The sequence below is a fragment of the Nothoprocta perdicaria genome, unplaced genomic scaffold (assembly GCF_003342845.1).
Source record: "Nothoprocta perdicaria isolate Ctin4 unplaced genomic scaffold, notPer1 scaffold_12, whole genome shotgun sequence".
Taxonomy (NCBI): domain Eukaryota; kingdom Metazoa; phylum Chordata; class Aves; order Tinamiformes; family Tinamidae; genus Nothoprocta; species Nothoprocta perdicaria.
The window spans coordinates 8,555,059-8,568,307 of NW_020454316.1; the positions used below are offsets into that span (position 1 = coordinate 8,555,059).

General features: G+C 46.7%; 1 protein-coding gene across 2 annotated transcripts; it reads left to right on the plus strand.

Annotated features, from left to right (window-relative positions):
• Positions 1–1,495: 1,495 nt before the first annotated feature.
• On the plus strand, positions 1,496–11,709 carry ROGDI (rogdi homolog). 2 transcript variants are annotated; one of them, XM_026054166.1, is made up of 12 exons: positions 1,502–1,537; positions 2,513–2,584; positions 3,489–3,545; positions 3,912–3,994; positions 5,194–5,248; positions 5,930–6,010; positions 6,965–7,060; positions 8,044–8,142; positions 8,649–8,762; positions 9,572–9,621; positions 10,153–10,279; positions 10,814–11,709. In XM_026054166.1, the coding sequence occupies exons 1-12, from the start codon at positions 1,508–1,510 to the stop codon at positions 10,853–10,855; spliced, it is 906 nt and encodes a 301-aa protein (XP_025909951.1). In that variant the 5' UTR covers positions 1,502–1,507; the 3' UTR covers positions 10,856–11,709. The 2 variants fall into 2 exon arrangements, with proteins under 2 accessions (XP_025909952.1, XP_025909951.1); XM_026054167.1 differs by lacking the exon at positions 3,489–3,545 and having other exon boundaries at positions 1,496–1,537.
• The last annotated feature ends 1,540 nt before the right edge of the window (positions 11,710–13,249 follow it).

Genomic DNA, 13,249 nt, shown 5'->3' on the forward strand with positions numbered 1-13,249 from the left:
TTTTTTTCCCTAAATGATAGATCCTATAGTTAATTAAGGTTGTGAATTTTTATTTTTTGCCTTGTTTTTAATTAACGTCATTCAGAATAGGATGTGTGAAAATGTTTAAATGGCAAAACAAAATGATTTTTGTGCAATTAACAAAGCTACTGGCAAGGAAAAAAAAAATAAAACCTTTCTTGGTAACACCATGTTCTTGTGGCAGTTTCTGGAGCCCCTCAAACCCATGATAGCTTTAAAAAATAATGTGTGTGCTTCTCGCCCTTTCAAAATTGGAGCTGAAAAGCAGCAGCCCACCTCGTGCAGCATCCTCGTATTGGAAGCAGCCTGATCTTGCAAGGGAGGCTCTGCTAAGGATGGGCTTGGATAAACTCTGTCTCCCGCGCACAGCAGGGCCCTCTGCTTTGGACCCAGGGGAAGATGAAGCTGGGAGTGAAGCACAACGAGGTATGTCAGCTCGTTATCTTCCTGGTGATTAGAAATTGAGCTTGTCTCATTGACTGGCTGTTGGGAGCCCAGCAGACTCATCACTGTGAGGACTCCCCTTTCTTCTAGCACATGGGGTTTTGGGAGACACCAGCGCTTCTATAGGCTCTGCAGTGAGTGGTGTTTTCCAATGATGGGAAAACAGGATCTCTTAAGAGTTTGCAAAAACTGTAGTAGAGCTCTCTGAAGAACCAGGCAATATTTACAGTCAAGTAGCAGTACACTGTTCATGGCAATTTGAATGTACTGATTCTTCCCCCTAAGGGGCTCATGCTGACAGCAGTTAGTTAATGGTCTGCTTTGGTTCAAGGGAAGGACAATATGGAAAGGAAATGAATATTGTGCAAAAGCAAAGCGGAAGGTGATGGATGTTGCAGCAGAGCTGTGCTTTGCTTCACAGCACACAGGGAGCTCCTGCTTTGCTGCTTGGAATGAAGAATGTGCCCAGGACCCCTTTCCTTGAGTGGGGAAGGGGTGGTCCTGTGAGCGTCCCAAAGCCCGTGTGGGAAAGGAGCCGGGTGTGTCGCAGCCTTGGCTGTGCTGGGAGCCCATGTGGAACAGGAGCTGGATGTGTTGGAGGCTCTGCTGTGCTGGGAGCCGGTGTGGAACAGGAGCTGGGTGCGTGTCGGAGGCTCCGCTGTGCTGCGAGTCCGTGTGGAACAGCAGCCGGGCGCGGTGGAGGCTCTGCTGTGCTGCGAGCCCGGCGCTCGCCGGGTGCCGGCCGGCCTTGGCGCTGACTGCAGGCAGGGTCGCGTTGCTGGGGTGATGGTGGGGAGACAGCAGGGGCCATTTACCCACTTCTGTGGATGGATTGTGAAAGGTGGCCTGTGTATATTTTATTACAAATACTATTTATTCTTCATTTTTACTGTCAATATTTTATTTTCTAGTATTTTCTACGCAAGTGGGTGACACCAGTTCTGTTCCCCCCCCCTCAGCCACTGCGGCGCGACGCCCTCTTCCTCCCGCCTCGGTGACGTCACGCGTGGCGGCGGGCGGCGCGGCGGCCATGGCGGCGGCGATGGCGAGCGCGGCGGAGCGCGCCGTGCTGGTGAGTGCCGGGCCCGGGGCCCCGGGGCGCCCGGCCCCGCCGCTCGGCCCCGCCGCGGCCGCGGGAGGCCCCGCTGGGTCCGGACCGCGGGCGAGACGCGGCGCAGCTCGTGGCGCGGGGGCAGGTGCAAGAAGCAGTGACAGTTCCAGTGCAGGGAGGGAGACCTGCGTGGATGCGGGCCTGGGCGGGCGGAAAGCAGCGTGTGAAGCCCAGGAAAACGGCGCTTTCCCCGGGATAACGGTTTGGGGTGGCGCGGCTCCCACATCGCGCCCGGGGAGCTGCCGCGGGCGGCCGGCCCCGCTCTGCCGCCGGCCGGTCCCGCGGGCCGTGACCGGAGCCCTGCGCTGCCCTGGGGGCCGCCCGCGCGCCGGGTGCCATGTAGCGCCCCTAAGGCAGCGAGTGCCAGCCCCTTTGTCCCTTGCTTGCTGCTTTCCCCACTTTTCATTTCCCATGGGGACTGTGGTTTAGCAGGAACAGTTGGCTGCGTTTTAGGATCTGTTTTATACTGGGTTTCCTGGCCGAGACCAGCAGTGGTGTCGTCAGCCCTAGGCTTGTTTGCCACGGAGTTTACTCTGATAGCTGTGGATCCTCCGTTGTTATTTTTTCCCCTGCTTTTTAATTTATTTTGCTGTATTTTTAGGCTGTTCTTGTTTGATAAAATGTCCCTTTGAAAAGGTGTCCTGGCTTTTGATGGTCTGGGCTTTGGTGTGAAACTTTCACCCTGTGCTGTTACTCCTGCTGCTCTGGTTGCTGGTGTGGTGCTTTGTATGGATGCTGTTCTGTCAGACAGGCGGAAGGGGAATCAGAACAATTGGCTGTGGAGGAAAAGTGAAGAGTAGGTCCCTGACCAAATCAGATAGAAAAAAAAGAATTCCTTTTAGCCATTGATGTAACCCCCTTATGCCTAGCATTGTGCTTAGTGTGGGTGTTTGGCAGACTCTTCGGATAACTGTATTGCTGTTTTTCTGTGTGTAGGAAGAAGAATTTAAGTGGCTTTTACAAGAAGAGGTTCATGCCGTCTTGAAACAGCTGCAGGATATTTTGAAGGTAAGAATTGCTTGGTCTGTTTTGGTCTTGTGAATTTGTCTTTGCTCTTGTATGTGAGGAATAGGGGCAAAAATTTGCAGTGGAGAGAGCACAGAAGGGCAGCAGGTCCTTGTGTCCAGTGCAGTCCGTGCTGGTTGTTTGCCCCTTGCTTCTTACAACTGGATTATAAAGTAGGAGTTTCCTAGATTGCTCTGTTCTTGGCCCTCTTTGCTAAGAGAATTCATTTGGAGACATCCAGACACATCTGCCAGGTGTTTGCATGAGGTATGAACATCTGCAACAGAAAATCAGGAGCCTCCTTAGACCCCTGTGATGTGATGGTGGAAAGAGGCCTGATGAGCCTTAGCTGGCCAGCCAGCACTGTGCAGGAGTCAGCAGCCTGTGCTCGCTTCATTGAAACAGTCTTTTCCTCAGTATATGCAGCCCCGTTCAGAGAAGCAAAGTGTGCAGCAGCCTGAGGCGTCTCTGGGCAGCAGAAATGTGGGCTCTTGGGTGCTGCTGTCTCTCCACATGGGCTCTGGCAACCGCATAGCCCCATGGTGCAGGGGCTGAGGAACAACGTGCAGGAGTAACGTGTGTTCTCCTGCCAGATGGATTTTCAACAGGCCAGACCCTTAATGCTGGGGAGTTACCATGGGGAAATAACAGGTGATTCAAGAGCAGGGGCACAAACATGAAGATAGAGGGGGGAAGAGTATCAAAGCAGGTAACTCTAGCTCTGATTCAGGATGTAGCTTTGTAATGGATGTGGCTAATCTGCAGTACCTGTTGGGAAGAATTTCTCATAGTTTTCAAGATGAAGCATGGTTAAAAGGACAGTAGCTAGCTATTAAAACCAGTCAGGGGTCTTATTACAGTTTGAGGGTTATCTCATGCATAAAAAACACTTGCTTTTGTACTGTAGCTCCAGGCCAGGTGTTTCCCTGAGAGCGGGTCAGTGCGCCAGCAGTCTGAAGGCCACGTACGTACTGGGCTGTGTAAGGTGAATTTCTTCTGCTCGAAGTTCAGTGATTCCTGCAGCTCGTGTGTGGGCACTAACATCATTCTCTGGTTCTAGAGGCCTGAGCTGTAACAGTGAATTTGCTACTGCTTTCCTACAGCTTTGTGGCGAAGTAAACTGAGCTTTCTGCGTGCTAAGCTTGCTTCCAGATAAGGGGGAGGGAAATCCTCATCCTGCTCTTCTTTTTTTACTGGACAGGAGGCTGGAGACTTGCAAGCCTGACTGTGCTGCCTCAGGCTACTCACTGGCCTTTTATCTTCTGCTCTGTGTTGTCTTTATCCTGGGCTTGGAAATTCCAGCACTTACCACGTGCTTTTTCTTGGACAGGAGGCTTCTCAGAGGTTTGCTCTGCCCGTGAGTGGTTCGGAAGGAGCGATCAAGCAGGAGAACTTTGTGCTGAGCACTTCAGGGTAAGTGGCTGCTCTGTTGGCACGTTGCTTCTGTGCTGCCGGTGCTCCCAGGAGGGGATGTGCTTGGCTGTGCCTGCCAGAGCAGAGTCACTGGTGAGATGGGGGGTGCTAGAAAATGGGTCCTGCTCTTCTCACTCCATGAAGTGCCTGTGACTCTCTAGAAACTCCTATTGTACACACACCGCATTGTTACTTACTGGAGTAACACCTCAGTCTTCACTGAAGATATCCGTGGCTTTTCTAGAGTAGAGGGGTTTCCTTCAATGCAGCCCAAACCCCATACTCTCACAGAAGTTTTTTTTTTACAGATGTGTTCTGGGAGCTGCCTAAAGACTGAAATCTTTAATGCAGTCGCTGTTTCCTGACCTTCCGCTGTTGTGTTGTATCAGGGCACTGCTGTGTGTGCAGTCCTTGCTGGGGGAGCTGCACTGATTCCTGAGGCTTGTGGATGGCATTAAAAGACCTCAATTCTGGCCTTGGTTCAATTTCTGATTTGAATAACTCTTAGCCCTTGTCTTAATCTCCCTAAAATAGCAACGATAAATCTACCTATTACAGCCAATTAATACCTGTGCAAAAGGTGATACTGAAGTGCAGTTCTTCTGAAATTACATCTGAAATGGATGTTCTCTTTTTGACCTTCAGTGTAGTCTTGTGTCTGAACAGCTGCACTCTGGCAGAGTGTGCAGGCTTGCTGCAAAATAGGGGAATTTTAGTCCTTGGAAACAGCTTGTTGAGGGTATAGTGCTTTTCTCCACTTGTATCCAAAGCAGGTAGCACTCCTGTGTCAGTAATCTCTCCATATCTCGTGTTTGCTCCTGTTATAGCTGCTTTTAACAGCCACTGAATTGTTGATAGGTAATACATGCAGTAAGCTGGGTTCAGAACGGAATGTAATGTAGGCAGGGCAGTTATGTGACCATAAAGAATATGACAGCAGCTGAGAGGGCTGAAAGGGCTGAAAGCTGGGGATTTGCAATTGTGTGGAGGAGCCTGAGATTCTCTTTGGAGACTTCATCTGCAGCCCCCAACCAAACGCCTGTCTAGCAGTGGAGATGTTTTGTCTTCTGCCCCAGTGTTTTGCCCTGGGCCCTTGGCTGGCCGCGTGGTGTGGGGAGGGTGCTGCTGTGCAGGCAGTTTCTGTGGGTGTCTCCTGCCTTCTGTGACCTCTGTTGCCCGGCTCTTTCTTGTCGTTCCAGCACAGACCAGGTGAAAGGTGTCTTAACGCTTCAGGGAGATGCCTTGTGTCAAGCAGTGAGTATTTGCCACACCTCTTGCTTTGTACTACATTGAGGAATGACGGAGGGCTCATTCCTATTATGTTTATCCTTATTATTTAAGGTAGGCCTGAAATGAAATACTTAACATTTTAGCAACTATTGAAATTTGTCAGGATCCAACAGCTTGAATACCCATGTCTGATGGCCATTGGCTTATTTATGTTTCTGAGTTGTGCCAATGCTAAGGATAGTTTTGCCAAAGCTGTGGTGACAGCTGAATCGTGCACTTGATGTGAGATGCTTCCAGCTTGAGTTATTTGGATGAAGGCAGTCGGTGAGCTGCTGCTGTGCACCTGACTGAGATGATAATGACAGGCAGTGTTGCTAATACCAAAATCTCTGTGATGGATGGGGCAGTGGTATTGTACATGGATTTATTGCTCATATTGTCTATAATATGGAGTGCGATTCAGATTTCTTTGTGGCCCTTCTTACTCAAGCTGATTTGTCCTACCTGGCTCACAGCTCACTAAACACTTTGTCACTTATCCTTTGTATTAACCTCTTGCCAGGAAAGGAGGGCGATTTTGGCTGTGCCAGGGCTGCTTTCAGTAGCTTGTGAAGGCTCTGTGAGCCAGAGCAGGGTGGGACTGGAAGATCCTGTGTTCTGGGAATGAAGACGACTTCCTCTCACATGTTTGTTTCTTCCTTCAAGGACATTAATTTGAAAATGCCCAGAAACAACCAGCTCCTGCACTTTGCATTTCGGGAAGACAAACAGTGGAAGCTGCAGCAGGTACTGTTAGCTTTATGTAACTGCCCTTGTGCACAGTTTGTGCTTCCCCATCAACACGTGCAACTCCTTGCTATTGGAGAGGGAATGTGATCTCCATTCCATATTATCCACCTGCAGTTGTGAAAACTGAGGGAGGAAGCAGATCAAAGTAGACTGGAGTTACGGAGCCTAGTACAGGGGTTTGTGCTGCTTGTTCCTGAGGCACTAGCAAGCTGAAGGTTTTATTAGCTGCAGTCATAATACTTTACAAGGAGTGCCCTGGGTGCTTGCACAGTCCTGGCCTTGTGACTTTGTAAAACCAAGACTACTAGGGCAGAGAGTAATTTTGAAGGCTTTGAACTCAATAACTTTTGTTCGTTACAGAAGCACTTCTTCCTGCTGAGAGCAAACTGCCTTGTGTTTCTGCAGCATAGCTGAATTCCTTCCATAAAGGAGTTAAAAGAACGTGGCTAGTCAGAACACTGACTCTTCCTATAGCTTTAGTGGGAGATACCTGATTTCAGAGCATTCAGTGCCTGAACTTGAAGAGTTTCCCACAGTTAGTCTAACATAGCTAAGCAGATTGGAGAAAGATGTGTATTTGATGTGTACTTTACTATGCCTTAGCTTAGATTTTTATGCAGTGCAGGTAATCAGTGCATTTGGTCTTTGAGTGCAGTTTGCAATGGCTTCCAGGAATGGAGTGCCTGACATCACTGTTCCTTCAGGGCTGCAGCCCTGTTTTTATTGCTAATCCAGGTTGTAGGTATCAGACTATCTATCCCCAGTCCTTCAGCAGAGATCAGTAATGAATCTGAAGAGCAGATGTCTGCTATTCAGAGGAAAACTGCCTTTTTAACATTTAAGTCATCACAGTTTCTTAAGAGTTAAAGAGATAATTCGGGGAACCCTTAATTTCTAGCATATGTTATAGGGAGTGCTTCTTTAATAGGTCTGTATTTTCTATTTTTGCAGATCCAGGATGCTAGAAACCATGTTAACCAAGCAATTTACCTGCTTATGAACAGAGATGTAAACTACCAGTTCAGAACAGGCTCGGAGGTCCTCAAGGTGAGAAGAGCACTCAATTTGGGAAGGAATGCATGTGTTTCTTTCCTCCCTCATTAAAGTTGTAGGTGCATGTTACTGCTCGAGTCTCTGTTGGAAGTATATTCCCCAGCCTAGGAATATGTACCCGAGTCAAAGAGCAGCTTCATGTTTGATATGAAACTGCAGCAGTGTGACATCAGAAACATGGCTGTAAATCACTGTGATTACCTCAACAGTTAGTGCCCTGTAGCACAATGGTGATGTATAGAGAGCATCTCCTCTGCTCTTTTCTAGATGATGCTGTTACATAGGTCATGCTCTTGCCAGTCAGTCGGTGCTTTGGGGGACAGAAGAAATGAGGCGGTCATCAGCAAACAAGAGATGGTTACTACACATGATTTACTGATGATTTGAAAGTGCTTTCTCACTTGCCAGTAATGGCAATGCTGTCTGGTAGAGACCAACTGCTGTGTGGCAGAGTGCCTAGCTGTCTCCTTGGAAATGCTGTCTGCACTGCAGAGAATTTGGACTTATTTATTAGAAGCCCACCACAGTATTGAGCATAGGCTAAACCAATTTATTTTCCAGACAGGCAAGGGCCCTCAGTGAGGAGAAGGTACAGAAATCAAACTATTTCTCTTTTACCTTTGGGTGAGAGGGAGGGATGTCTGCACTTTCAATGACTTGTTACCATTACCATAGAGGAACTTCTAATTGAGAGGGATCCTCCAAGAGATATCAAACTAATAAGTGTGGTTTTGATGAGGAGATAAAGTAGTGCAATTAGCAGGACATGCCTCTAACTTACCTGCAGTCATCAAGCGGATTGCAAGTCCAACCAAATCTAAGGTCAAGAGATCTTTAGCCTCCATTGGCCCAATATCTACATGGATTCTCCTTCACTTGGCTTGTTCTGGTTTTAACATCTACAAAAGGCTGCAGGATTCTGCAGTGTGACCGTGTAGGCATCACTTCTCAGTAGCGTGCTGTATATTTTTTTACAGCTCATGGATGCTGTGATGTTACAGCTCACGAGAGCTCGAAATCGGCTCACCACTCCAGCCACCCTGACTCTACCAGAAATCGCCTCTGGTGGTCTCACAGTAAGTATGCACTGCTCTGGATCTGCGTACAACCTGGCAGCACCCAATTGCCAGGATCTTTTGCTACATTTCAGTGGGATTGGGGTTCAAAAGTGCCCCTGAGGCCCAAAGAGAGAAAGCAGAGGTAGGTGGGAGCTATGAGCTCAGTAGTAATTTTGGCTGCTTTGTATCTCCTCGTGGAAGAGCTTGGACACAAGGACTCCAGCTCTGAGAGATTCTGGTCTCTGCCTGGAAAGTTTGTCTGGGATGATTTGGCCTTGTGAGCACCAATGAGAGGAATCAATGGGCGTTGCTCCATCAACTTGTCACCAGTGCGCATACCAGTACCTTTTGATCAGGTTCAGCAAGAAAAACAATGTCTCCCTGCTCAGTCCCTTTGTTGCTTTCCTAATTCCCCTCTCACTGTGAGGTAACTGCAGTATCACTTAGAAAAAAAAATATTGATTTCCTAGCTGAAAAAATAATGGTCCTTTCACTAATGAAGAAACTACTTATCTTCTCACCAGAAAATGTTCACCCCTGCTCTGCCTCCAGACATCCTTGTGAATTTCTATATTAACCTGAATAAGCTGTGCCTGACTGTCTACCAACTGCATGTGCTGCAGCCCAGCACAACCAAGGTGACACCTTCTGTCTCTTCAGTCTCCTTTATTCACCCTTCCCAGTCCTCCTCCCTGAGGAGGAGATTGAACTGTTAGGTGGTATACTGCTTATAAGTTGTGTAACTTTATGTATTAATTTATATCTAAGTTAAAGCAGAAATGACTGTGCCTGCTATTAAGTTCCTGTATTTAGAACTGCTGCAGCTGAAACACTGCATTTAAATCTAGTTTGAGGCATAGCCACTTAATCAAGCAGGAAGTGTCAGTGTTCTGGAGAAAGGTAGTGAGCTTTGCTAAGTCATGCTTTATATTGCATTACATAATGGTGATTTTTCAAAGTTTTGGAAGCTCATCAGTTGTATTATTTCATTTTTAATCAAAATAGCATCTTGGAAGTCTTATAGTTGGAATTTCATTATTTGTTCTTCAGCATCACATTTCTACATCAAGAGTATAAGTCAGTTTGACATCTCATATAAACAGAACTAAACTCTTGAGGATAATGAAATGCAATCCCTCCATAAGGATATTTTTTCTTATAATCTGTCTTCTGTTTTTCTTCTGGATCTTCAGATGAGTACAAGTTTACTCCTGCAGTGCAAAAAATTTAGAGCTGAATTATACCCAGTCACTGTATAGTATTTTCTTTCTGATAAAGCAAGGAGTCAAATATGATAGGTTTCATATGTTAATTACATAGTCTTAAACAGGCACATATATAATATAGGTATTCCTGATATAAGGCTAAGGTAACTATGAATCTTAAGGTTCTCTAAGTAGTTTATTTACTGTGGCTAACTTCTAATGACTTTTGCTATCTCCTCTAGAACTTCAAGCCTGCTGGAGGATCTGTTCTGCACAATCCTGGCGCTATGTTGTGAGTGTTGTTACTACAAGGGCTGTGTAACGTGGATAGGAGGATGCTGAGCATAAGATTGAAGTGCCTGTAAGCAGCCTTGATAAGGGCCCAAGGGCAGCATCTGCTGAGTAGGAAAGCAGGACTGAGCTATTTGCTCTGGCTCTGAATGCATGTGCACCTGTAATAGTGTTTCTTTAATGACTTGGCCAGACAGGCCCAGAGATGCAGTTTTTAAGGTTACAGCCCATGCGTAAACTGCACTGAAGTTGGCAAGAGATTGGACTTGTCAGCCAAAAAGAGTTTAACCTGTTGGCATTGTCTTGTGTGTTTCCTGTGTTGTTCCTCTTTGGAAAGTGTTCCTCTTTGGAAATTCCTACTTGAATTTTGTTTCGTTTATGCTTAACTCTGAGACTGATCAGGAGAAGACTGAGAAGTTTTCATGCTGTAAGTTTGCCAGGTGCTGTTTTAAGTCTAGCAAAAGTCATGATGATCTCTCATAGAAAGAGAATAGTTGAGCTGTGTGTGAAGCTGTGCTCTTTTTCTACACAGTGAGTTTGGCAACCAGAGGTATGAAGTCAGCCACGTTCATAAAGTGGAAAGTGTTGTCCCGTGGTTAAATGATGCCCTTGTCTTCTTCACAGTGTCGCTGCAGCTTTGCCAGCAGCTGAAGGATAAGGTAATAGCCTTAATAAAGAAGCTTTGTTTTTAAATGACTCCTGGTGTTAAAAGGACTGCAGATTGCCTATAAATCTTATATGATGTTATTCAGTGTGTGTATGTATATCTATAAAAAGATATTGTACAGAAAGCAAGTGGTAGATACACTTCAGTACTCTGGACCCAGGCAGCTTTTTGGCACTGCCCAGCAGACTGCCTGGGAGATGGATGTAGCAGCATAGCAGATGTRTTTGCTGACCTAGCGACTAGATGGAGAGGAGTGTGTTTTTGTTCATAAATTGGATGTTAGGAAATGCCAAGGTCCTGGAGAGGAAGTGTAGAAACCAATTTAGTAAACTACATTGCAGCAGACCTGCCACCCTGAGCAAGTAACTTTGTGCTCCAAGCTGTGGTGGCAACAGCAACAAATCTACCCTTCTGAAATGCAGTGCTAGGAAATCCTGTAAAATTCATTCCTGACACACATTGTATGCTTTTAATTCTGTGACCTGGGGGTTTCAGGAACTTACCTGCCTCTTCTCTTGCTTTCCAGATCTCAGTTTTCTCCAGTTATTGGAACTACAGGCCATACTAGTTCTCTGTGGAGCGTCCAAGCCCTTACTGCACTGCCGCTGTCTCCCTGTTTATTTGAGTCCAGATCAGCCGGAGGAGGAGTGCTGTGGTTCACTGCCCTATGTCCCACCATAGGGTAGGTCCGGTGTTGCTGGAGACAAACTTCAGTAGGTTTGTCTGAGACTGCTGCATGTGCAGAACACTAAGCAGTGCTGTGTGGTGGGCAAGAGCTTCTGCCTGTCCTTGTTCGCAGCTGGGTTTGTGGTTAGTGCTTTGCAAACCCCTAATATGATCCACATAATTCCGTTCAGAGAGACAGTGTAGGGCTGTGGACCACTCTCACTAACTGTATTTGCACATAGTGCAGTAACTGCTGGTCTATGAGCTGGCTGGGAAGTGATGAAAACAGACTCATCTCACCCTTCACAAACAGTGCAGGACTGCCGCTCCGTCTAGCAAAATACGTTGTGGTGACTTGGTCCAGCTGAAGTTTTGGCTAGCCCTAAACTTTTCCCTCTTCTGTTCTGTTCCTGACCATGTTATTGATTCCTCTTTGGGGTTATTCTTACTTGCTGCTGTTTTAACTGTTTTTTTTCCCTGGCATCAATGTGATCATCTATATTAATATTTTTTCCCCAAGGCCTAGTTGGGCCACTTGTTTTTTCCAGATTTACTATCTTGTTTTCACTCGGTCTCTGGACCTGCCCCAGTACCTTGAGCAGAGCTCAGGTTCCCACTGTGCAGTCTCATATCCTGTCATTAAACCCAAAGTGAGTACCACGTTGCTCTTATGACTTGCTGCCTATCTGTGGATGCTGCAGTATGTAACTCATTCCTTTAGCCAATGATAGCTGTGAAATAAAGATCTCAGACCTGTCATGCTCCGGTGGTGTCAGTGCTGAGAATAAAGTGTCAAAAACTCTGTAGTATTTTACAAATGAGTGCAAGCTGTGCTTAGGTCTCATATCGGGTATACTTGATTACTGCTTGAGTAGGGTGGAGGAGAGAAGAGAGTAGTGGTCTCTAGAGGCCAGGCCAGAGCTTTATAACTCTTTGAAGTCTGGGGTTGGTTTGTGCAGCCTGAACATGCAACTCTGAAGCCAGTGCTGCTCCTAGGAGAAATTCCAGCTCTAATTTGACACCAAAGTGCTGACTAAAACATTTCTCAAACTCTTTGTCCGTCGTGTTTGGAAGAGGCAGTGGAAGATGTCTGTCAAATGAAAAGCATGTATAACCTGTCTCTTGCTTGGCTTTCAGCTAGCCCTGTCCAGCCTGCGTTCCTCAGAGATCTCCTGACTGGGGAGCTTACCCAGGAGCCTCACTAGGTGTGTGCTGGGAATGACTGCAGCCTTCTTAGGTCCCTTCAAGACAGGGGTCTTCAGAGCTTGTCTTGACTGCACACAGGCTCCTGGTGTGCTCCAAGTGCTATCCAAACTTCTTGGCTCAAAATGGGAAGACAGGCATGTTTGTTGCTTTGATTTTGCTGCCTAAAGATCTGCTCTGGACACGCTTGCCCTTTCACATTTTTTTATGAATCCTCCAAGACCCTGAGCAGGGTAGTACCCGCCTTGTTACTGTTGCAGTCTCCTTGTCTGGGAACTTGACAGCTGGTTCTGTACTTAGTGCAATGTGTGCTTGTCTTGCAGGCTGCAGCCGGTAATAGTTCTTACAAATGAATATCGAGCTGATCAATAATGTGTCTGTTAGTAAGTAATGAAAGGTGGAAGGTAGAGAGGCATGCACGGGCTAATGCAATAGCAGACTCATTACTGATACTGGTCAATTAGCCTTATAACTAGCTGCAGTCCTGGCTTTGTGTACACCCTTAGCAGCCCTTGCTCTGTTCCTCATTTTTCTCTGCTTAGAGAGCAATTGGCCATGTGTGGAACTGCTCACCATTAGCAGCTTCTCAGATTAGAGTATTTTGATAGTTAATCACCTCTCTGCTCTGTTCTGGAGCTGCCTGATTTTCTCTTMAACCTTCCCTGTGTGCAGATGGAGGCTCCTCTTTCAGTTCACACTAGTGTGTCAAATCAATATTGCCTCATCCTCTGCAGCCCAGCTTCCTGCTGTGAGGGACATTACGTGCAACCCAACATGTTTCCTTCTGATAAAAATAGCCCACTTTGGGTTTGGAGGGCAGCAAGTACAGAGCAGAACTAAGAGCAATAAGAAATTTATTTTATGGTTGCCTCTAGCCTATCTCCATGTGAACAATTCCTGCATTGTCCACAGAGTAGAGCCAGAGAGCCAGCGGAATCTCCTGCTGTCCCTTGTGAGTACCTGCAGGGATAGTTGTCTCAATAGCCCAGCACTGAGCAGGCATCAGTTAGCCTTAGCATGGAGACAATGCTTCGTAAAGATATAATCACTTTTTTTTTTTCCCCCTCTGGAGTTGGAAATGAAATTAAAGCTA